The sequence below is a fragment of the Lepidochelys kempii genome, chromosome 6 (assembly GCF_965140265.1).
Source record: "Lepidochelys kempii isolate rLepKem1 chromosome 6, rLepKem1.hap2, whole genome shotgun sequence".
NCBI lineage: Eukaryota > Metazoa > Chordata > Testudines > Cheloniidae > Lepidochelys > Lepidochelys kempii.
The window spans coordinates 61,615,622-61,639,090 of NC_133261.1; the positions used below are offsets into that span (position 1 = coordinate 61,615,622).

At 43.9% G+C, this 23,469-nt stretch overlaps 1 protein-coding gene across 31 annotated transcripts in view; it reads left to right on the plus strand.

The window, feature by feature from the left end:
* The window catches only part of MADD (MAP kinase activating death domain), a 123,697-nt gene that overhangs the window by 8,059 nt on the left and 92,169 nt on the right, over window positions 1-23,469 (plus strand). For 30 of the 31 annotated variants that reach the window (XM_073348306.1, XM_073348277.1, XM_073348284.1 and 27 more), the window contains exons 2-4: window positions 16,976-17,163; window positions 19,576-20,190; window positions 23,141-23,444. In XM_073348306.1, coding sequence (XP_073204407.1) covers window positions 17,105-17,163; window positions 19,576-20,190; window positions 23,141-23,444 — 978 coding nt within the window. In that variant the 5' untranslated portion in view covers window positions 16,976-17,104. Of the gene's footprint in view, window positions 1-11,354; window positions 11,405-16,975; window positions 17,164-19,575; window positions 20,191-23,140; window positions 23,445-23,469 lie in introns of those variants that run through there. The other variant, XM_073348278.1, reaches the window with a different exon arrangement.

Genomic DNA, 23,469 nt, shown 5'->3' on the forward strand with positions numbered 1-23,469 from the left:
GATTTTATGTGCTCCTTAATTTCATTCTCTTGGGAGATGGACAGAGAGCACTGAGACCACTTGTTAGCTTGCATTCCTTTCCCCTTTCTCTCTGCTGCTGACTGTGGGGTGTTGGGGGCTCCTTGGAGTCCCCATCAGACCATGATTTGAGTTGTTTGCAATGTCCTTGCCCCATTTGAGCACAGAAGGGGTTGTCTGAAGAAAACAAACAGGTTCTTTCCTCCCGCCCCTCTCCTGTGGAGGAAGGGAGAAATCAGAGGGGGAGGGGGGGGGGAAAGACCAAGGTGGTCTGTCTCCTAAACCAAACCCAAAGGGTGATCAAAAAGAGGGTCTATCAGCAGGTATAGTATATTTAATCGGGATTAGGGTCTGCCTCCAGCCCCTTCCTTAGGGTCACTTCACTATACCTGGTCCATGCAGTCTCCGAGACGGTGAGGTCTAAACAAAGTTTTGTAAACATCAGAGAAGTGAAGTTCTGGAATAGCCTTCCAATGGGAGCAGTGGGGGCAAAAAGGCTAACTGGCTTAAAGACTGAACCTGATAAGTTTATGGAAGGGATGGTATGGTGGAGCTGCTTACAATGGCATATAGCTGATCTTTGACAGCTAGCAGCAAATATCTCCAAGTGGCTTTTGATAGGACACTAGATAGGGAGGGCTCTGAGTTACTACAGAAAATTCTTTCCCAGGTGTCTGGCTGGTGGGTCTTGCCCACATGATCAGGATCTAAATGATGGCCATATTTGGAGTTGGGAAGGAATTTTCCCCCCTGGTCAGATTGGCAGAGACCCTAGGGGTTTTTCACCTTCCTCTGCAGCATGGGTCCGGGTCACTTGTAGGCTTAAACTAGTGTAAATGGTGAATTCTCTGTAACTTGAAGCTTTTTTAAATCATGATTTGAGGACTTCAGTAACTCAGCCTGAGGCTATGGTTCTTTTACAGGAGTGGGTGGGTGAGGCTCTGTGGCCTTCAATGTACAGGAGGTCAAACTAAATGATCATGATGTTCCCTTCTGGCCTTAAAGTCTATGACTGTCTTCCTTTTTGATGATCTGCAAAACTGAACTGAACAGTTTGGTTTGGGAACCAGCACCATGGGGCTCCTCCATTCACTTTTGGACTCCACAATTCCCTCCCTCCTGCCATCTCCAGCACAGCTCATTCTTTTCGGACTGTGTCCCTCATTCTCCATAGCAAGGGTCTAGGGTTCTCCTTGATTAGCCCAGGGTGATCCCTAGGTGATGGTGAATTAACTGCATTCTCCCTGGATGTGGGAAGAGTGCATTGCGAAGTCCTTGATCAATTTCAGGAATTGCTACCTCTGTGCAGGGGTGAGGCACTCAACCCAAGCACTGTAGTCTGTTCTTGGCCAATGGGTCTCTCGTGTCTTCCAAGGTTTAAGAAGATTCATGTGATAGATTTTAGTTTCCTTTCTTCTACCTGGTTTTATCTCAGAGTCCACCAGCCCTTCCTGAGTAACAACTTCAAATGGACCCTGCCATCAGCACATTAATCTTGACTTGGCAGGAAAAGGACCCGGACACCTGTGTAGAAAGTCCATAGTTGAGCTGCTCTATAATTTTGTTCTTGTGCATGTTGGGTCTTCCTTAAGTTCTCTCTGGCAAATATCTTTGTCCCGAATCATTCCCTTAATTGCAAAATGTGTTGGGTTGTGCTTAAGGCCTATGTCCTGTTCCTCCCAGCCCTCCCGTGGCAAATCCAAGATTCCCTGCTGTTGACAACCATAAAGTAACTCAAAGGCAGAGAACCCTGTAGATAGGGTTGCTAATTTTGGCTGGATGTATTCCTGGAGGTTTCATCACATGACATAAATCTTTAATTCTTGGAGACTCCAGGCCAATCCTGGAGGGTTGGCAACCCTACCTGAAGAGGCCTGCGGGTCCTCCTTTATGACAAACAGAAGCTGTGAGAATAGTTGGTCCCAGTGGTTGGGGTCGTTACTAATAAAGCATCTCAACATTCACTTCATAGTCTTGTTAAATCGTTTGCTGGGCCATCTGTTTGCGTGCAGTACACCGAGGTTTTACAGGGGCTTGGCCTTTAGAATGGAGCATAATTCACACCTCAGCCAGGAGATGAAGTTAGTCCCTTGATCCATTAGTATTTTTTGGAAATCCCATGCATGAGAAGAGCTTCAAGAGTTCTGGTGGTACCACTGTATGTGTCACGGAGCAAAGGAGAACCTTCTCTCCGACACTACCTGCGTAGCCATTCGTTGACTTGCACGATTCGATGGTGTCTACTCAGGTCTTTTCCTTCCACGGGGAGGATGGACGAGAAGACCACTTGCACCTCAAACTCCTTTATCCATCTTCCCAGAGCCACATAGTCTGCAGTGATCCACTCAAGGTCATTCTTGGTGGTATCATTGGTGCCCGCTTGGAGAAGCAGGAAGGGGTAGCGATCCGAGGGCTTGATGAGTCTTGGCAGTCTCTCCGTCACATCGTGAATCCTAGCTTGGAGAGGGGCTCAGGGCTGTGGCAGGGGGTTGGGGTGTGAGGGCAGGTCATCAAGGACCGACCCTTGGGGCACTCCACTTGATACCGGCTGCCAACTAGACATGCCAACTAGACATGGAGCCATTGATCACTACCCGTTGCTGTTGGGTGGTCCACTGCTACAGCAATTGCTTCTGGAACTGCTGTTACTGAGTACCTTGCTGTTGCTGCATCTCCGCTAGCCACTTATACCTCTGCTCTGGTTCCATCTTGTTCAGAGCTGCTGAGCTCTGTTTCCCTTTATGGCTTTTTTTTTTTTTTTTTTTAAATCCTTGTATCAGGTGTAATTATACCCACATTCTCTGCTGCTTGTAGTCAGTTGGGAGCTTCCCTGAGACCCTACCAGACCATGATTTTGAGTTGTTCATGATTTCCTTACCCCATTTGTAGCACACAAAGAGTTGTCGGGGGGGGGGGGAGGGAACCTAACAAAAAGTTCCTTTTCTCTCTCCTTCCCCGGGGTGGGGAGAATCAGAGGTGAAAAAAAAAAGAAAAGACAAAGGTGGTGTCTCTCTTAGGCAGTCATTTTGGTCATGTCTTTGGGTTAGGTTTGTCAGCAGGTATAGTGTCTTTAATCAGGATTAGGGTCTGCTGGTCTCCTTTTGGGTCACCCTGCTTTATACCTGGTCTGTGAAGTCTCAGGGACAACGGCAACTATCTTCCTCTTTGCTGATTTGTCCCTGTCACCAGCAGTCTTCTTCCCATTGGCCAGCTCTTCCTGTGGCAGGCTTTTTCTTTTTGAATCCACCCCCCAACAGGCAGAATGAGCCTTACAGGTGCTCCTAATTAGTGCTGGCTGAGCCCAGAAGAGCTTGTTAGCCTCCCACCTACTAGAGTGATGATGTGCCCCCTCATACTTACCCCTCTTCCAACCTTTGTAGGTTGGGCTCACTGGGGCAGGGAATTTCTGCGCCCCATGTGCAACTTGTGGGGATCCTAGGGAATCTGTTACCTGCCCTGTTTTGGCCCCTCTCCAGGAAAGAGCACTGAATTTCCAGCTTAAGGACAATTGTATCATGAGCGATGGGACTTGCTAAACAAGTGGTGTGACCAATCCAAAGGGCCTGGTACCTAAGTGAGGTGAGAAGCTATCAATCAGTGACCATCTTTTTATTGTTTGAACAGATCTTCTCTGCTCTGCTTACTGCCCTCTTGTGATGTATCTTCTTGCAGGCCCAGTCCCTGACTTGCAACTAGGGTGACCAGACAGCAAGTGTGAAAAATTGGGACGGGGGTAGGGGTAATAGGAGCCTATATAAGAAAAAAGCCCCAAATATCAGGACTGTCCCTATAAAATTGGGACATCTGGTCACCCTAATTGCAACTGCCCTATCTGGAGAGTAGCACTGTGACATCAGAAAGAACTTGGTGGTTACTCTAACAGCTAAATTATTGTTCGTTTGCATCCAGCAATTTTTAGTTTAAATGTCTTATGCTAATTGTCCTAACTTTGTATCAAAGCTTCTTTTTAATTTTTGATGAACGCATATCTCTAGTGTTTGGCCCTGAGAAAATAGCTTCTCATTTCCTGTAGCATCAGAACTCCAGCCTGCTTGCTGCATAGACAAATTGGATATAAAAATCCACAGCACACAACTCAGGCTGAGAATGTTTCCTCTTCAAAAACAAAAGTTACTAAGATGTTACAACTGAAAATTTAAACTCTTTGCTCAGATAATCCAGTTCAGGGCAACACAACTTCTTGGTGTTCACTGTCTTTCATACAGATTGTACCAACAGATTTTTAGCTGAGATTTGAAGATAGATGGTGAGTTGAGGAGGCAAAGATAAGTAATTAGTAAACTGCTTCAGATGTAAGGAACTACATAGGAGAATGCTCTTGCACCTGTAACAGCACAGTTGTATGAGGAACAGAGAAGAGAGAGGCTGAAAAAACATAGAAGGAAGTAATAGAAGGAGATGAGGTTGACTGGAGCAAACCTGTGGAGATTATTTAAAACAATATAAATTTTGAACTGGATCCTGTCATGATGGGGAAGCAGGTGGAGTTGTCTGAGGGTGTGGGTGATGGGATTTGTACCTGAGAAAATGGGCAGCAGCATTCTGCACATGCTGGAGTATGGAGAGTTGAGGGGATGATTACAGAAAAGGGAGTTGGTCTAGAACAAGTGAGAGAGTACCTTTTTAAACCTTATTTTTAGTGTTTAAACTGAAACCAGAGTTAAGAGTTAATCCTGTGAATCCGTCTGTGAGTCGCATGCTGCAAAGAGAGTCGTCTGATTCTGTTCTCCCACATTAGTGTATCACCATTGCTTTCTTCCATGAAACAGTCTCTTTGTGGTAGGAGACAGCAGATTCAAATATTTATTTAGAGACCTCACTCTTCTCCTGTGATCTCTCCACTCGTTCCTAATCTACTTCTGAGGCCAATTCAAGACCTGGGTCTTCTCTTCAAAACCATCAATGGGTGGGGACCCAGCTATATCAGCAACCACATCTCTGTCCATGAAGACAGCTGAGCTCCTCTGGGACAAATGCTCTTCTGGTTGCAACTGGCTGTCACACCTGGCTTGCCCCCTCTGCACTCTGACCACTCCTGAAAGAGTCTCATGCTTGTGTTAATGCATAGCCATTTGGGACGGTAGTATTAGGGTGAAACTGAAAAGGACCAATCCTGGTGGGTGTTTGGGGAAGCTTTGAAGAAGCAGCTGTGTGTGTCTGGGTGAGTGATGGATGCTTTGTCAGCTGAGAGTGTATGGTATGTTTTCAGTTTTTAGTGAATGATAATGATCTCTGATGATTGTGTTGCATCCCTAGGTGGGGAAAGCCCTTTTGATGGAAGGGTCTAGTGCCTGTGGCAGATATTAAGGTGTCATGTAGCACAGGGGTCTTCAGGTGCCAGGAGGTAGATGTTTAATTGCCAGCTCCTGGGTAAAGCTTGTTTGTAGTGTGGGCTGTGCTGAGAGCTTTTGTTTATGAGCTGAGAGAAGGGGAGGGCTGCAGCTGCTATATAAATAGCTCTGACAGGCTGGGATCTAGGGAAGAGAGATTGGGTTGCTATGGAGATTGATCTGAATCAGATTACCTGCGGCTCTTGTTCTCCAGCCTGTGCTTGTGTAGTGGCTGTGTGGCTTTGCATGTGCTGGGGAGCATGCCGTGATCAGACTGAAGGGATAGGACAGAGGAAGGAAACAACTCCTTGGCCAGTATGTGGCAAGATGGTGAAATCAGCCACTAGAGCAACCAAGAGCCTTAATCATTCTGGGCTCAGCCCTGTGAAGCAGCAACAACATTCCTGTCTGTGGGGTGCATACCATCTGTTTGCATGTGAATGATTCTGTTTCTGGTAGCATGTGTGGGGGTTATGATGAACCTGGCTGCCTCTGCTCACTAATGACATGGTGGCAGCTAACCTTAGAGAAAGAGTGACTCATAGGTGCCAGGGCCAGAAGGGACCATTATGATGATCTGGTCTAACCTCTGTATAACACAGGCCATAGAACTTTCCCAAAATAATTCCTGGAGCATAGGTTTTAGAAAAACATCCACTCTTGATTTAGACATTGTCAGTGATGAAGAATCCACCATGACCCTTAGTAAATTGTAGTAGTGGTTAATCACCCTCACTGTTAAAAATTTACGTGGATTAGAGAACTGACTTCTGAGTCTACAGGGTGTTTGTAAACCAGCTTGGTGATGGTTTGGGGGTCAGGGGAGAGAATATCTTCATGTATTAAAGATGCCCTTTTTGGGGGAGGATGTCCGTGGCTTGCTTACTAAGTCCTCCTAACTGGACTGCTCTCCAGAATGATTTCAGTGAGCTGCTCTTGTTACTGATGAACACCATCTCACATTTCATTTTCTAAATCATTTTAATTTGAGTTCCACTGTTAATCTGCTCCCTCTTCACTGCCTTCTGGTTAGGTGGAAGGTTCAAGTAGTCAGAATGTGCCTTCTGCCCTGTTAATAAGAAAGTTTTCCTGCTTTAGGAGACACTTGTGCTCAAGGCTGAATGTTGTTAGATTCTTTTTGCTATTGTGTGTCTTTCATGGGGTTTTGTCTTCCTTGGTACTGTGCCTGCTATGGTCCAGCTGCAATAGACAAATGTGTTGCCACTGTCTATGTCAAGCATGCCTGCAGTGCTTCTAAAATGCATCCTGTCCACATACAGACCTGCACCCAGGTATTGGTATCTTTGTTAGGAGTACATATCCTTTGCCTGTATTGTTGCCCTGAAAGGGTGGAGGGCAACACCAAGTTGAAGCAGTTAAACTGGTGCAGCAAATTCTTCCAACTCTGCCTTCAGTGACTACTCTACATTCTGCTGGCTTCCCAAACTGACGCTAGAGCACCCGAGGCCTATTTTGGGTTGTTCTCAGCTTAGCTGCAGAACTGTGACATAAAACCAGAACTATGGGTTCCATGTACTTATTTGTTAGTATTGCAGTAGTACCAGATGCCCCAAACGGATTTGGGACCCTATTGTATCGGGGACTTTTAAAATACAAAACTTCTATTAGACAGACTAGTAAATGTTAGTACAAATGTTGTATGTAGCGAGAATTGAAAACTCTCACACGAGAAATGGTAGTTTGTCTTCTGCTTCTGTTAGAGATCATTGCAAACAAATGCCACATCAGTCAGACCAATGGGGAAAATAACTGCACAAAGTGTACTGACCCACTTCAAAACTACATCCTGAGATGGGAGTTGCTGGAAAGAGAAAACAGAACTTTGATGAAATGATACTAAAATTACAAACACACTCATTGGGCAAAGCTACTCCACACTGAATGAATGTTGCATCTCTCATACCTCCTTCCTCCTCCTTTGAATTATGTAGGGATCACTACCACACACATGCAGCTAGCTAGTCCTAACATACTTGCTCCTGTTGACTGGGAGATACCTGTCTCAGGATGTTCAAGGGGTGAAACATGAGAGACAAGGAACCTTAGTTCAGTTGAAAATTAAGGATCAAGGCTGCAGGCTCTGCTTGATAAAATTCTTATTGAAGTGATACGGCCTGTATCCCACCTGAGGATCAGGTCCATAATATACAAATAAGAAAACATACAAACACACAAAATGACACGTACAACAGTGATCAGGGTGCAGCGGGATTCACCCTGATCAAAGAGATTGCTGGCTCAGTTGACTGTGGCCAAGGTGTTTACAATATCGCCAACTCTCGTGATTTTTGGGGTGGTTTTCACCTTTCTTATGAAAACATGATGAAAGGCTGCAAACTCATGAATATTCTTATTTAAAGTGGCCACTGGCCACTATTACTGTCGGGCTGAAGCCAGCAAGATTGCCACCATTTCCCTGTGATCTATCTGCATGTGGAAGTGAGACTGCCCTTAATAAAGTTGGCCGCTACCTCACTGCCCATAGGTAAAATGGCTGCCACTCTATGGTTCAAGGAGCTAGCCAGGACAGAGGAACTGTGAGGAGTAGCAGAGACACTGTGAAAGGCTGATAGAAAGAATGAGGGGGAAACAGGATTAAGGGGTTGCTAGGGAATGGGGTCTAGGGGATTTTCGATTGCAGGAAAGAGGGTGATGGGGGGTGCGGAGGGCAGTGATGGGGGGTGGGATCTGGGGAGGATAGAATGGCAATTCCTCCAGCCTGTGGGTGGCAATGGAGAAGGGAAGTCCCTCCAAATAGCCAAGGGGACAGTGTTGCCAACTCTAGCGAACTGGAAAAAAAGATAAACAGTGAGGTGGCAAAGTTTGCAGACCGTACAAAATTACTCAAGATAGTTAAGTCCAAGCTAGACTATGAAGAGTTACAAAGGGATTGCTCAAAGATGAGTGACTGGGCAACAAAATGGCAAATGAAATTCAAAGTGCACGTTGGAAAACTTAATCTCAACACTACATACAAAATGATGAGATCTAAATTAGCTGCTACTGCTAAAGAGAGAGATCTTGGCATCATTGCTTCAGAGTAACAGCCGTGTTAGTCTGTATTCGCAAAAAGAAAAGGAGTACTTGTGGCACCTTAGAGACTAACCAATTTATTTGAGCATGAGCTTTCGTGAGCTACAGCTCACTGCATCGGATGCATACCGTGGAAACCGCAGCAGACTTTATATATACACAGAGAATATGAAACAATACCTCCTCCCACCCCACTGTCCTGCTGGTAATAGCTTATCTAAAGTGATCATCAGGTGGGCCATTTCCAGCACAAATCCAGGTTTTCTCACCCTCCACCCCCCCCACACAAATTCACTCTCCTGCTGGTGATAGCCCATCCAAAGTGACAACTCTTTACACAATGTGCATGATAATCAAGTCTGGCTATTTCCTGCACAAATCCAGGTTTTCTCACATCCCCCCCACCCCCATACACACACAAACTCACTCTCCTGCTGGTAATAGCTCATCCAAACTGACCACTCTCCAAGTTTAAATCCAAGTTAAACCAGAACATCTGGGGCGGGGGGTAGGAAAAAACAAGAGGAAACAGGCTACCTTGCATAATGACTTAGCCACTCCCAGTCTCTATTTAAGCCTAAATTAATAGTATCTAATTTGCAAATGAATTCCAATTCAGCAGTTTCTCGCTGGAGTCTGGATATGAAGTTTTTTTGTTTTAAGATAGCGACCTTCATGTCTGTGATTGCGTGACCAATCCACCAATGTGATATATGCCATCATGTGCCAGCAATGCCCCTCTGCCATGTACATTGGTCAAACTGGACAGTCTCTACGTAAAAGAATAAATGGACACAAATCAGATGTCAAGAATTATAACATTCATAAACCAGTCGGAGAACACTTCAATCTCTCTGGTCACGCAATCACAGACATGAAGGTCGCTATCTTAAAACAAAAAAACTTCAAATCCAGACTCCAGCGAGAAACTGCTGAATTGGAATTCATTTGCAAATTGGATACTATTAATTTAGGCTTAAATAGAGACTGGGAGTGGCTAAGTCATTATGCAAGGTAGCCTGTTTCCTCTTGTTTTTTCCTACCCCCCCTCCCCCCAGATGTTCTGGTTTAACTTGGATTTAAACTTGGAGAGTGGTCAGTTTGGATGAGCTATTACCAGCAGGAGAGTGAGTTTGTGTGTGTATGGGGGTGGGGGGGATGTGAGAAAACCTGGATTTGTGCAGGAAATAGCCAGACTTGATTATCATGCACATTGTGTAAAGAGTTGTCACTTTGGATGGGCTATCACCAGCAGGAGAGTGAATTTGTGTGGGGGGGGTGGAGGGTGAGAAAACCTGGATTTGTGCTGGAAATGGCCCACCTGATGATCACTTTAGATAAGCTATTACCAGCAGGACAGTGGGGTGGGAGGAGGTATTGTTTCATATTCTCTGTGTATATATAAAGTCTGCTGCGGTTTCCACGGTATGCATCCGATGAAGTGAGCTGTAGCTCACGAAAGCTCATGCTCAAATAAATTGGTTAGTCTCTAAGGTGCCACAAGTACTCCTTTTCTTGGCATCATTGTGGATAGTTCTCTGAAAACATCTGCTCAACATGCAGCAGTCACCAAAAAAGCGAACAGAATGTTAGGAACCATTAGGAAAGCGATGGGCAATAAGACAGTAAATATCATCATGTCGGTATCTAAATCCATAGTATGCCCAGACCTTGAAAACTGCATGTTCTGGTCACCCCATCTCAAAAGAAGATATATTAGAATTGGAAAAGGTACAGAGAAGGGCAACAAAAATGATGAAGGGTGTGGAACAGTTTCCATATGAGGAGAGATTAAAAAGACTCAGACTGTTCAGCTTGGAAAAGAGACAATTTGGGGATGGGGGATATGATAAAGGTCTATAAAATCATGAATGGTGCAGAGAAAGTGAATAAGAAAGTGTTATTTACCCTTCCATGTAACATAAGAACCAGCGTGTCACCCAGTGAAATTAATAGGAAGCAGGTTTATAACAAACAGAAGAAAGTATTTCTACACACAACACACAGCCAACCTGTGGAACTTGTTGCCAAGGCATGTTGTGAAGGCCAAAAGTATAACTAGATAAGTTCATGGAGGATAGGTCCATGAATGGCTATTAGTGAAGATGGTCAGGGATGCAATCCAATGCTCTGGGTTTCCCTAGGTCGCTGGCTGCCAGAAGCTGGGACTGGACGATATGGGATGGATCACTTGATAATTGCCCTCTTCTATTCATTCCCTTTGAAGCACCTGGCATTGGCCACTGTCGGAAGACCGAGTACTGGTCTAGATGGTCCATTGATCTGACCCAGCATGGCTGTTCTTATGTTCTTGTGGATTGATCGTGAGTCACAGGATTTTGATGTCTGCAGGAGGAGCTGTTGTAATAACACAAGAAGTGCCTCTGATCCTGTGGGTTTTTTTTCAGGACTGGGCACATGGACAGAGCTCTGTGCAAGAACCTCGGAGCTGAGGACAGAGACCTGCCTTGCCACTGAGCCCTGCTTTAATGTATGTCTCTAGAGCAGAGAGAGGATCCTGTGACAGCAGGAGGTAGGGGAGTGGGGAGTCGGGGAAGTAGTACTGCTGGATGCCAGATAGAGAAGACCAGAGCAGCATCCACCATCCGAAAGACAATGATTCCCCAAGGTCTCAGAGGACCGTTTTTTCCATGGATAACAGATTTATTCTGGTTGTGACTATCAATGTGTCTCAGGGGTTTTAATACATAAATTAGGAGGAACATGAGCCCTACCTGGAGAGAAAATCAACTTTTCCTGTCTTAGGTGGAACAAAGTATGCTGCCCATCTATGAGGAGATGACACCACAACCGACGCTGCAGAGGTTGGATTAATCAGAATGGAAACTGCACCCAGAAATATCCTCACACATTATAAGTCAACTTGATGGGCTGGCGATTGATTTTTTTTTTTTTTTTTGTATCTGGAAACAACAGTAAAGTGCACTGCGGCCTCTCTCTGACAGGACCTTGGACGTGAGGTGGTGAATAACTTCTTGCAAAGTCAAGCATTGTCTCTGCCAAATCCTTTCCATCTTTTCCACTGCTCCCTGCAGTGATGAAAAAGATAGGAATGAAAGGGCAGGAGTACTTCTGTTTGTCATTTTGGCTATGGGTCTCAAGGCTGATTTAACTTAATATTGGACTTTCCAAGGCCTCTACCTCACAGAGGAGGTATTGGGCTATTGCAAAACCACTCCTCTATCCTGGACCAGACAGATTCAAAATGGATACTTGGAGGAAGTGATTATCGCTCTCATGGACCTTAAAAGCAGTTCACAAATAGAATTTATTCTACTGGCTGGTGAAAGTCCATAGTTTAACTACCATGTTAAAACAAGTGAAACATAGCCCTGAGTTCCTCCAGCAGGGCCTCAATGTGGGTGTATAAGAGTGTCCAAGCAAAAAAGTACAAGTCTCTGTAGTATAATATTTATACTACGTCCAAGAAAAGGAAGTTTTGTACAAATCCCGCATTGAATGTTTTCTTAGGGCAATGGCCCTTATTCCAGCCCCGCAAAAGTCATAGAACATGACTTTGGAGCCTCATTTTTGTCCTTACAGTGCTAGCCAGATAGAGCCCCTGTAGGAGGTGTCATTATACTGCCTATCCGTGAAAGCAGACATCCCAATAGCTACTATCTCTAATCAGACAGATTTTATAAATTGGGAGCTTTCTCTGGTGATACCCAGTATTATACTTTTGATTCGGACAATTAGCCATAACAACAGTCAGAGCATTCATTTCCAAGTCCATTCTGTTCTATATAGGTTTTTATACCATGCCCATCATCGTAGTGTCAACATGCCTTCCATTAGCACAATATTCAATGTGACTACATGTCTGTCACGTTTTTTATGTGCTCATCCTCTCCCCTCAGAGAGAGGTGTGTGCAGTGGGGTGGTTTCCCCCTATATATACCTGATGCTAACTATTTATGTTAGAGAAGGCAGGTCAAAGAAATGTGCCTTGCACTTAGAGCAGAAAGTGGTGAGGATTGTGATGCTCCTTTATTCCTCAGGACATGCATTTCCCAGACTTGGACTACCTCTGGAGAAAATTCAGTCTCCTGCACGGATAAGCTTTACTCTTATTGTTGAGAGTTCCATTGTGCCAGAGAAGTGTAGTTGTCAACCATGGTCTTTTTGTCCTGGATCTTTAGATGGTCTCTTAAATAACCTGGGCTCAGACCATGGAGCACTTTTTGAAGATAAGGACTGAAACTTTGAACTTAATTTGAAATTTTATGGGAAGCCAGTGTAGAGAGTAAATTGAAAAAATATTTTTTACAACCACTGACAATCTCAAGACAGAGAAGACGTGTCTCCTGTATTGAGATTTGCTAGATGGCTATATATCCTCCTAGACATAAATTCACCAAATCCTGTGTATTGGACTGCAGTCTTGTAGATGATGCCATTATTGACAGAAGTTTTCTCAATGTCTTAGTACCAAGGAGAAGATAGAGAATATATAATATACTTCATTTTAGATGTCCATATTTAAAGGATGATCCTTTTTCTCACCCTTGAGCCACACTTCTTTGAAAACCCATTTATAACAGATTTGTGGACTTTAGCACAGTGAGGAATAGAAATATTTACCTGTGCTTAAGAGAAATTTTTCTTTCTTTGAATGATAAGAGTCACAGATCTGGCCCACCCTGGAGATAAATGGAACATTCAGAATAGAAATAGTAATTGACATCCAAAGACCTGAGTTTGTTTCGTTAAGAGGAATTTCCTATGCTCTGCCTTAGCATAAATTGTGCTTTTCCCTCAAAATATACTTAGAACAATGTGTAATTTAGGAAAGTGGAATTGAATTATCCTGGCTCTGGAAGTTTATCTCAACTGGAAAGGACTTCAGGCATTGGTACATTCCCCTGCTGCCAGTAACGGACAGGTCTGGTTCTGCTCCCGAACTGCAAGCAGGCTGAAGTATCCATGGTAATGGATCTGTGGACCTTATTTACTAGAAGAAAACATTTTTTTTTTTTTAGATACACAATAGGAAAAATTATCTGTGTTTATTATAATTCAAAATAAATAATAAATGCATACCATTCTTCCTGACTGAAACAGTCAGGGAGCGGCATGTGTGCAGATGTTGGACAAGGATAAACCACTGGAACTTTTAGGAGAACCCAGTGTAATATTCTATGTTGGATATCTCCGAACAGGAGAAAAATCCTCCTTGATTCCCTCCCCTTACCTCACATACCCACTTTGTGTGAATGAGTATATTTTTTGTTGTAATTATGTGCACAGATAGGCTCTTCTGAAAAATAAGAGGCTAAAACTCCAGAATATGGTGCAGATCTTTCTGTCAGGAGCTATGCTACAATCTAGACTCTAGGTGAGTGTCTACACTGGAATAGAAGACCTGTGGTATGGCTGCAGCTGGCCTGTGTCAGTAGACTCTGACTCACAGGGCTTGGGCTGCGGAGCTAAAAATTGCTGTGTAGATGTTTGGGCTCGTGCTGGAACCTGAGCTCTGGGAGACTGCAATGGAGGAAGATCTTAGAGAGTGTCTTATTTCCTGTATCCAAAGACCGTCCTCAGAAAAAGTATGCCAGTGTTAACCACGCGGGACAGAGCAGTCCCTCAGTGTCAGACTTCCTGCTTTCTTGGAGCCAAGAACGCCTCCTAGTTCAGGTCCAAGAGGCCTGGAAAGGAGAGGAAAAAGGAGAAGATTCAGGTCAGGATCTGTTGGCTTCCCCAAGTCTCAGTGTCTTTAAGTCAGAACAAGTCGGCCAGATCTGGGGCTTGGAGGAAGAACAGCAAAACCTTTCCAGTAGGCCTCATTCTGTCTCCAAGAAAAAGCACCAAGCTTCCATTTTAAAAGAGAACTTAGTAGTTAAGCACTCTCCTTATCCTCATCTGCAGAGAAGAAAGACCTCTCAGACTTCAACCTTGAACAGAAGGAGAGACACATCAGGGAACTCTTTCCCCACCAAATGGCTTTATCCCCAGGCTCCTAAATGCTGTCATCATCCTAGATATGAATAGCAGTACTCTATACATCTCTGAAGAAACAATGAATTGTAAGGAATGGGAGACAGCCAAAAAAGAGAGTGCTTTTCTCCAATTTAACAATGAGAACCCTGCATCTCTTCCATCTGGTTATGGTGACCATTGAGAGTGTGAACAATCAACCAAATATGAGAAACTCTGAGGCAGTCACAAAATTTCTACACAGAGCTTAAAGCTAAATCTGCCTATGTCACATTTCCCAAGGTTGATATATTCTCTGCCATCATGACACTATTAAACTTACCATATATACTCGATCATAAGCTGGTTCATTTATAAGCTGACCGCGCCAAGATGGATAAGTAAAAATGGAAAATTTTCATGACCCATTCATAAGCCGACCCTATAATTCAGGGGTTGGCAAACTTTGGCTCCCAGGCCATCAGGATAAGCTGCTGATGGGTCGAGACAGTTTGTTTACCTCAAGCGTCTGCCCGCACAGACGTAAGCCAAAGTGTCCCGGCCCGCCAGCTGCTTACCCTGATGGGCCAGAACCAATGTTCCCTCTAATTTTTGACAGGCCGTGTGCACAAAAAATTTCTTCTGTTCAAATTTTTGTGCTCGCGATGTGTCGCCGTGTGCGTGGGGTTTAAGATCTGTGTGCGCACGCACATCTTAGAGGGAACAGTGGCCGGGACAGCAACTTTTTCTTGGACTGAATGATAAAATTAGTGGAGGAAGAGGCTTGAATTGTGTGTGTGTGTGAGAGAGAGTGAATGGGGGAGATAAATAAGAGTAATGGGATAGAATAAAGCAAAAGAGAATATTGTTTGAATACCAGGAAACACTTTTTTACTGCAAGATGCATTAAGGTGTGAGAGAGGCTTACAGAGGAAGTGGTGGGAACCCCATTGCTTGGGACTCTTTTTTATTTATTTATTTTATTTATTTATTTATTTGAATTATGGGTTTTTTAATCATTAAAGATTGCACCCAGTACACATTGGACAAGATGATTTACATCTGCAAAGAATAGAGCTTACTGTAGAGTTGTCGGTCCCATTTTACCAGTTCCAGAAAAAAAGCCTGCTGCCATATTTAGCAGGCTTCAAATCTCCTTCAGTGGGTGGATTTGGCTCTGGTCTTGGTCTGGAATGATAGACATTCTCAGGGATAGGTCGGTCTGTCTACACTTTTGCGACCCAAGGAGAAGATACTGTAGGGAACAGTCCTGCCCTGGCCTACATGTAGCATTGGGAAGATGAAACCTCAGAGGATGAGACCTAAGAGGATTTTTCCTATTGTTACCCATTTTGACCTGAACAGTTAGTCAAAATTCAGGGTTTTATGGGCTGCTTCCACTAGGAATCTGATATTTCTTTGATGCACTTCTGTTTATTTATAAAGAATGGTCCAAAATGTCCTGTTTCCCTGAACCCACAATAGGAATAAAACAGGAGGCAGTTTCTTTGCCCCTGTTTCCAAGCTTTTTTCCAGCGAGCACACTACCCAAAAGCACACTCTCTCTCTCTCTCTGTCTCTCAGGTTTTTCCCAGGGTGACATGCCACAAGTGCTTCTCTGGTTTTGTCTGGGGCTTCCTTGATGTCTTGTCTGTGAGCTTTTGGGGTTTTTCAGCTGCTTCTCTCCACACATACACAAAACTCCCTCAAACAATAGTAGCTCCCTGCTTTTACATTCAGACCCCAGGAAAAAACCCTCAGATAGTATGTTTCAACTCTAGCTCCAGCCTTGTATGCAGCCTGAGTTTTGAGTAGCGGCTCCTATTGGTTTCCACTATCTGTTCCGTAAAGGAACATAATTGCTTTTTACATTTATCCTGAATGAAGGGCTGCTGTTACGCCCACCAGCTTCACCATTGTTTCACCCAACTCCCAGCATAAACGCTACCTTTAGCTGTTGTTTCCTGCTGTTTCTCTCAAGAGTTCATGCTCAAAATTACATTGTGGCCATAAATAAAATCCATTGGGTGGTTCTGAATCCTGTTGCTGTGATGAGAGGATGGGTCTTGCTGGGTGCTAGCACAGTCTCTAGTGTGCAACCCTGAAATTCACTTCAGATCTTTCTGCTAAGTGAGGGAGTGTTCCGGTTTGGAGCCTAAAATACTGGCTGGACAGTGCATACCAGTCTGGGTAATTCAGAAAGCACACAAGAGAAGCAAATGTGAATGACATGGCTTCCTGCAGATGGAACAGGATCTGTGGGTGGTCAAGACTAACATAAAAGTGGGATCTATGGGGAAAGGGTGGCAAGGGACCAGAGTTATGTATTTGTGTGTCAGCTGTTTCTGTTGCAATGAGCATGTGAGAGGCTGGATCCATGAAAAAAGTCCCATTGCTTTCAGTGGGAACAGGAATCAGGCCCTTGAGGAGGATTGGGATGCTTAGTTTTCCACGGGAATGTGACTGTCCCCAGGGTGAGCACAAAGTTCTGTTGTCCATCCATGATCCACCCTCCAACTTCCTCTCAAAGCACTACCCCCTAAGATCATGCCTCAGGCCCTCACACAAAACTCTGTTGCTGGTGCACATGACCTTATCTTCTCTCCTGGTTTCAGGTTGAACTTGTCAGACTTTTCCATGTGGCTTCTCTTCCCTGAGGCAACTGCAGCGACTAACTGGATGACTGGCTGCTGGCTCAATGATCAAGAGATTCACTGAGATGACCTAGTGAAGGGGATGGGACAATGGTGCAGAAGAAGATCTCCCCGCAGTTACTTGACTACCTTGTGATCGTTGGGGCCAGGTAACCTAATAGCCTCCCAGCTATGGTTTTGCCAGCAGTGGGAGGGAACAGTAGACCTGGCACCCCCTAGCTGTTCTCTCATCAAGTGCAAAGTAAATACTGTTCAGAATATATAGAGAATACTAGAATGCATAGAAGGTGCAATTTTGAAATGTATCCTATGAGAAAATTATTAATATAGGGTAGATCTCTGACTTTCCCTTGAGAAAGAGTTTTATTAGCCTGAAACCCCGGAAGTTAATTATCCATAAAAAAAAAAAAATCAGCTGGTGTTGCCATTCTAGTGTTAGTCCTTTCACTAATACTCATTTATGTAAGTTCTTGGACTGCTCCTTCTATCCTTATATGAAAATTAAGAATGACTTTTAAAATGTTTTTTATTAACTACCAATAAATACAAGGGTTAACATACTCATTCAATAGTCAATTAATACTGAGTGCTTATCAAATACAGAATTGATTCTTACAGTATTTGTCAGATACACAAGTGGCATTTGTTGCTGATGCTATTTCCTGCGTCCTTTTACAATATTTCATTCATTGATGTGTTCCTAAGTGGATTAAACTTCCATTTCCAAATGCAAATGACTTAAACATGTTATAGCATGCCCCACCATCTTTCCTTTTCATGAGAGGGGCTTGACAAAACAAAAAGTTTATGTTGACTAAACAGGGAAATAGCTTATTTGTTAGATTTATTTTTATTGGCTTACAAGGCTAGCTGGACTTATTTTAGAAAGAAGTCTGTGACCAGAGTAATTTGTCAACTGTACTTAATTTTATTTCTTGACTTCTGTGTAAGAAATATCAGTCCTCCCCAGATATAGGTGTCTGACTGTTTGTTGAGAGAGGAGGAGAAAACATTTAATATATGTTAGTTTCTTTTAATACACTTTATTAACTGGAAACAAGGAAGAAACAGCACTTTCTGACCAGAGATCTTTCTGTGGGCCACCAGTGGTCCATGGGACAACAGTGTGGGAATTACTCTAGTAAACATTTGTACGTTAACCAGTTTTTGCAATTTGAAGGCTATAAAGTGTAAATTCCACTTTAAAATTTTAAACACAGAAAAATACATCTCTGTTTACTAAAACTTTTTAAATTTACAGGATGAAATCCTGACTCCATTGAAGTCGATGGGAATTTTGCCATTGGCTTTAGTGGAGCCAGGATTTCACCTGTGTCCTTTAAGATTATCAAAAGCAAAAATACTGTACTGTGCTTTATCTAATAAGGGAACAAAAGTTCTTTTTTCTGTGTATGCTAGGATCATTTGTTTGGTTGGCCTTGTACATGAACAAAGTGCTTATAATGTACTTTTTATCTTTAAAAGAAAACTAGCAGTGTTTTCTTTCTCACTGTTTCCCTTTATTGCTAGGAGAATTTGAAATGTTATTCCCTCTTTGCTTTCTATAGACTCTTCAGTTTGTGGGTCTAGTACACTTCTAATGCAGTTTTATTAAAGTTTGTACATTATATATCAATTCAAAGAGTTCCATTATGCATGATTTTATTATGTTTCTGCTTCAGCAGTTTCTTAGTCATGCTCTCAAGAGTGTGGTTTTCTCCCCCCATGGGCCAATCTCTGTCTGAGTTCTCCTCTGCAGCTAGGGCCCACTTTGCATGCCCTGGTAGGATATTATGATAATTTGAGGCTCCTAAACTTTCTCTCACAGTATGTCATCCTCATAGGTCACAGTGATTTGTAGGTGATCTGTGGCAGGTGGAATACATGGGAGAGAAGTTAGCGTGTCAGTGATGGGGAGTCTCACTTAGTTTAGAGTCCGTTTGAAGCAATTCGCTATGGCTGTGGTGAAGGTGCATTGTCCTGTTCTACAGACCTACAGTTTGGTAAATTTCCATTGCCACTGGTTGGGAATTGATTCCAGTTTTTCTTGTTGAATTTTCCATCTATTTCTCAGGTAATAAAAACCCTGCATTTGGACCAAGCTGGCTGAGTTTATGCTCGCAGGGCCAACTCCGGAGGAGAAAAAAATCTGTGTCTTCTCTGGCTAAGTGTCACCCAGAGATATATGTAGTTGGTTGCATTTTATAAATCAAAATCAGGGAAACTTCCCTTCTCAAGAAGATGCACTTCCGCAGTGACACACCTATGGATCTCTTCCTCTTTGTCACACTTGGGGATGTCTGCTCCCCCTTGTACCTCAGTGTTGACATTATAGACCATTCCTTTCCCATCCTATGATTCTGGTCCCCTATGCCTTCCTTCCCCGGTTGTCCTGGGCCTCCTTGTATGTCTACTGACTGAGAAGCTGTGCTCCCTTTAGGTATTGGAGGAGGCAGAGGTTGAAGCTCATTCCATATGGACTAGACAGGTTGCATGTGGGGTGGCCAAGGTTTATGTTGGAATTGCCCAGCTGGGTAATTGTGTGATTGTGTTCTTTATAGGCAGCCAAGCAGTGATAGTGTGGCCCAGACCCCTGAGCTGCTGCGACGTTACCCTCTGGAAGACCATGCAGATTTCCCTTTGCCTCCCGATGTGGTGTTCTTCTGTCAGCCGGAGGGATGCTTGAGTGTACGGCAAAAACGCATGAGTCTGCGAGATGACACCTCCTTTGTCTTCACACTCACAGACAAAGATTCGGGTGTCATTCGCTATGGGATCTGTGTCAACTTCTACCGCTCCTTCCAGAAGCGAGTGCCCAAGGAGAAAGCAGAAGGCACTGGTGGGCATCGAGTTCGGGATGGACAAAAACCCCCCAAAGCTGGGGATTCTTCCATTGCCCAAGAGGAGGTGGGCAATGAGAGTTCAGAGAGTGGCTCTTCACTGAAGACACCAAGCACAGAATCCACTCCAGATGTCAACCGGTCACCTCGCAGTAAGCGTGTGGCCAGAGGCAGCCATCACTCCCGGAACAGCACCCTGACGTCCCTGTGCATCATTAGTCATTACCCCTTCTTCTCCAGTTTCCGTGAGTGTTTATACATCCTGAAGAGGCTAGTGGACTGCTGCAGTGAGAGGCTGCTGGGCAAGAAGCTGGGGATCCCTCGAGGGGTGCAAAGGTATGTGGGGTAGGGGAAAGAGGCCCTTTCTCTTACTCTCCAAGGGCTGCAGTTCTCTGCTTCAGCCTCTGCTCTAAATTATCTGTATATGTGTTTTTGCAGGAGTAGTGGAGGTGGTTACTGTTCGTCTGTGCTGAGATGTTTCTGTTCTAATTCAGCTTTGCAAGAGGGAGGGATCTGTGATAATTTTTGTAAAAATTCATAGTTGTCTAATTCAATAACTGGATTTTATTTTAAACAGTAGTGCACCTACATGAAACAGAGGCAGTACCCTGCTAATAACTCTATCTAAATTTGATCTATCCTTTCTAAATCTAGACATTGATACCATTGTCATATCTGTGGCATCTGAGTGCCATGGTGATGCACAACATGACTGATATAATTTTGACCATGGAGGTACAGAGACAGAAATTAGAATCATAAGTAAATAATGCAAAGAATTTCAACTCGGGGAAAAATGTAGCTAATGCATTTGAGGAGAAATAATCTGAAATAAATGCTAAATGGGAAGGAAGAAACCTGAGCAGGAGGAGTAGCTAAGTGAGACCAACTGGTGGTTTGTTGTGATAAATGAAACATGATCTTAAAATGTGAAATGGTAGCTGAAAATCCCAGTTATATGGGATGCATACACAAAGGAATATTTCACCATGGAGCAGGGAAGGCATAGTACCTCTTTCTACAGCCATAGTGTGACTGCACCTGGATTATTGTGTTTACTGCAAAAGGTAGAACATATACAACAGGAAACAATCCTGCCCTGATGTCAGATACATATGCTGGGTTATAGTCTTATCTCTAATTTCTGATTGTATAAATACCTTGCTAGTGGTCCCAGGCCTGACTTGGTGGGTGGGGATAGGAGAAGATATCCATGCTGTTAGGGCAATGATCTGCTAGTAATAATGTTACACCTTAAATCTCCTCAGGTGCCATACTACCATAAGAGAGCAAGATGGATTTTATTCTGCCCCATGCATCGTCAGTGGATTTGCCAGCGAAATTCCGGTGTCAGAATCTTTTTTGGTGCCAACATCAGAGGCAGAACAAAACTAGTTGGATTTTCAGATGAAAATTTGTGGCTCCCTGGCTTTAGCTGAGTTGTAAAATGAGCTTTGATAGACACTGAGACAGAATAAAGCTGGAATTTCATATCCATTTCAGTTACTTCTCTGATTATAACTGCACTTTAGAGAGAGAAATAATTTCTGGTGCTGGCCAGATGGAGTGTGCAAGCTGGAAGGTTCCATGGTGGTAGAAAATGGCCATTCAGGAGTTAAGAGAAGCTGAGCAGCAGATAGGGGAAAGTGGGGGTTGGGGGGATGACCAGGAAGTAAAGGGAGTGTATGGGGAACAAATATTTAATAATTGGCTCTTCAGTCTAGCAGAGAAGGTAAAACACGATCCAGTGGTTGGAAGTTGAAGCTAGACCAATTCAGACTGGAAATAAGGTGCAAATTTTTAACAGTGAGATTAATTAACCAGTGGAACAATTTACCAACGGTTGTGGTGGATTCTTCATCACTGACAACATTTAAGTTAAGACTGGGTGTTTTTTTTAAAAGCTCTGCTCTAGGAATTATTTTGAGGAAGTTCTATGGCCTGTGCTGTACAGGAAGTCAGGCTAGATGATCACAATGGTCCCTTCTGACATTAGAATCTATGAATGTAGGTAATGGCTAGGGGCATGGGCTGTAAAGCTGTGTGTGCAGCATCAGGGAAGTTTAAGTTGCAGGCTTTCATTGTCATAGGACTTGGAGACCCTAGAGAGCACGAAAAGAGGGTTTTGAGGTGAAGGCTGCATGAGAGAAAGCTGCTTGCCCCACGCTCTGGGAGAGTGAGTGTGCTAAGGGAGCAGTCTGATGTCCTGTATACTGGGAATGGCTGGAGAGTAGAGTTTAAAAAAAAAAATGTTCCTAAAACCAAAGCTGTGGTACTCTACCCACCAGAGTTCTCTTAAATTCAAAATTCCGTCTGTATTTTGATCTCCCATCTCTTCCTTATCTGGCTTTCTAGGTAGGTCCTCGGGAGCCAACTTCCTGTGGGACTAAATCCCGAAAGAATAAACATGTATGCTAGAATAGTTACCTGGCCCTGCCTCTAACATGGGGCTGTTTCACTTCAGTGGGCTCTGTGTACACTAGCTAAAGGGGAGAGACCTTCAGCTCTCCAAGTGGGAAATGATGTTTAATCACTTTGCCAGATTAGAATATTGCAGAAGGGCTTGAGGATGAGATTATTCTCTTTACTGGCCATCCATTTCCCTAAAATGCTAAGGAACTTCACAGACTAGCTAGAGGAATCTGTAGTCCTGTCAATGAAATGGGATACTTTAGCTGTTTTACAGGTCACAGCAACATTGCTCAACGGTTTAGGACAGGAAGTGGGAAAAAAAGAATATTATATCAAGTGAAAACTGGAGAAATTTAGTGAAACTCAGTGTAATTACCTGAATTGGAATTTGGGACAGATGCCAGGATCCCCAAATTCTTCTGAAAAATGCATTGGGATTTTTAACTGTTTGGGCTCTGGTTTCGTTGCCTCTAGCAGCACAGAGTTTTATAACACTGTGCTGGGACATTGGTTCATTGCAGTCTCATGGGGAGTGCCACCCACTGAATCCTGTTCTGGGGTTTCTTGGGAGATCTCGACCCTGTTTAGCTATTAAGATCTGATGAGACCCTAGCCCCAGGTGGTATAGCCGTGACTGTTCTCACCACAGTAAGATTTATGTTCTTAATGCTTTGCTTTAACAGAGTAATTTAAACACCTACTATCCCTTCCTCTTCCCTGGCTGGACGGTGAGAACTGTGTTACGCTGTTTTCTGCTGCCTGGTAGTCTTTGGGGATTCTGGCCTTCCATGGAGGAGCCTGGCAAAATTCTGATTGGAACAGCTGCAGAATGTCTCTATGGGACTGTGTTAACCTCATCATTCTCCCCATACAGGGATACCATGTGGCGGATTTTCACAGGTGCTCTCCTAGTGGAAGAGAAATCCAGTGCATTGCTACATGACCTGCGTGAGATAGAGGCCTGGATTTATCGCCTGCTCCGCTCACCTGTACCTGTTGCAGGCCAGAAGCGAGTGGATGTGGAAGTCTTACCACATGATTTGCAACCAGCCTTGACATTTGCTCTTCCTGACCCATCCCGCTTCACGTTGGTGGATTTCCCCTTGCATCTGCCCTTGGAACTTTTGGGAGTGGATGCTTGTTTGCAGGTGCTGTCATGCATCCTTCTGGAGCACAAGGTGAGAGGGAGAAGATGTTTGTTGG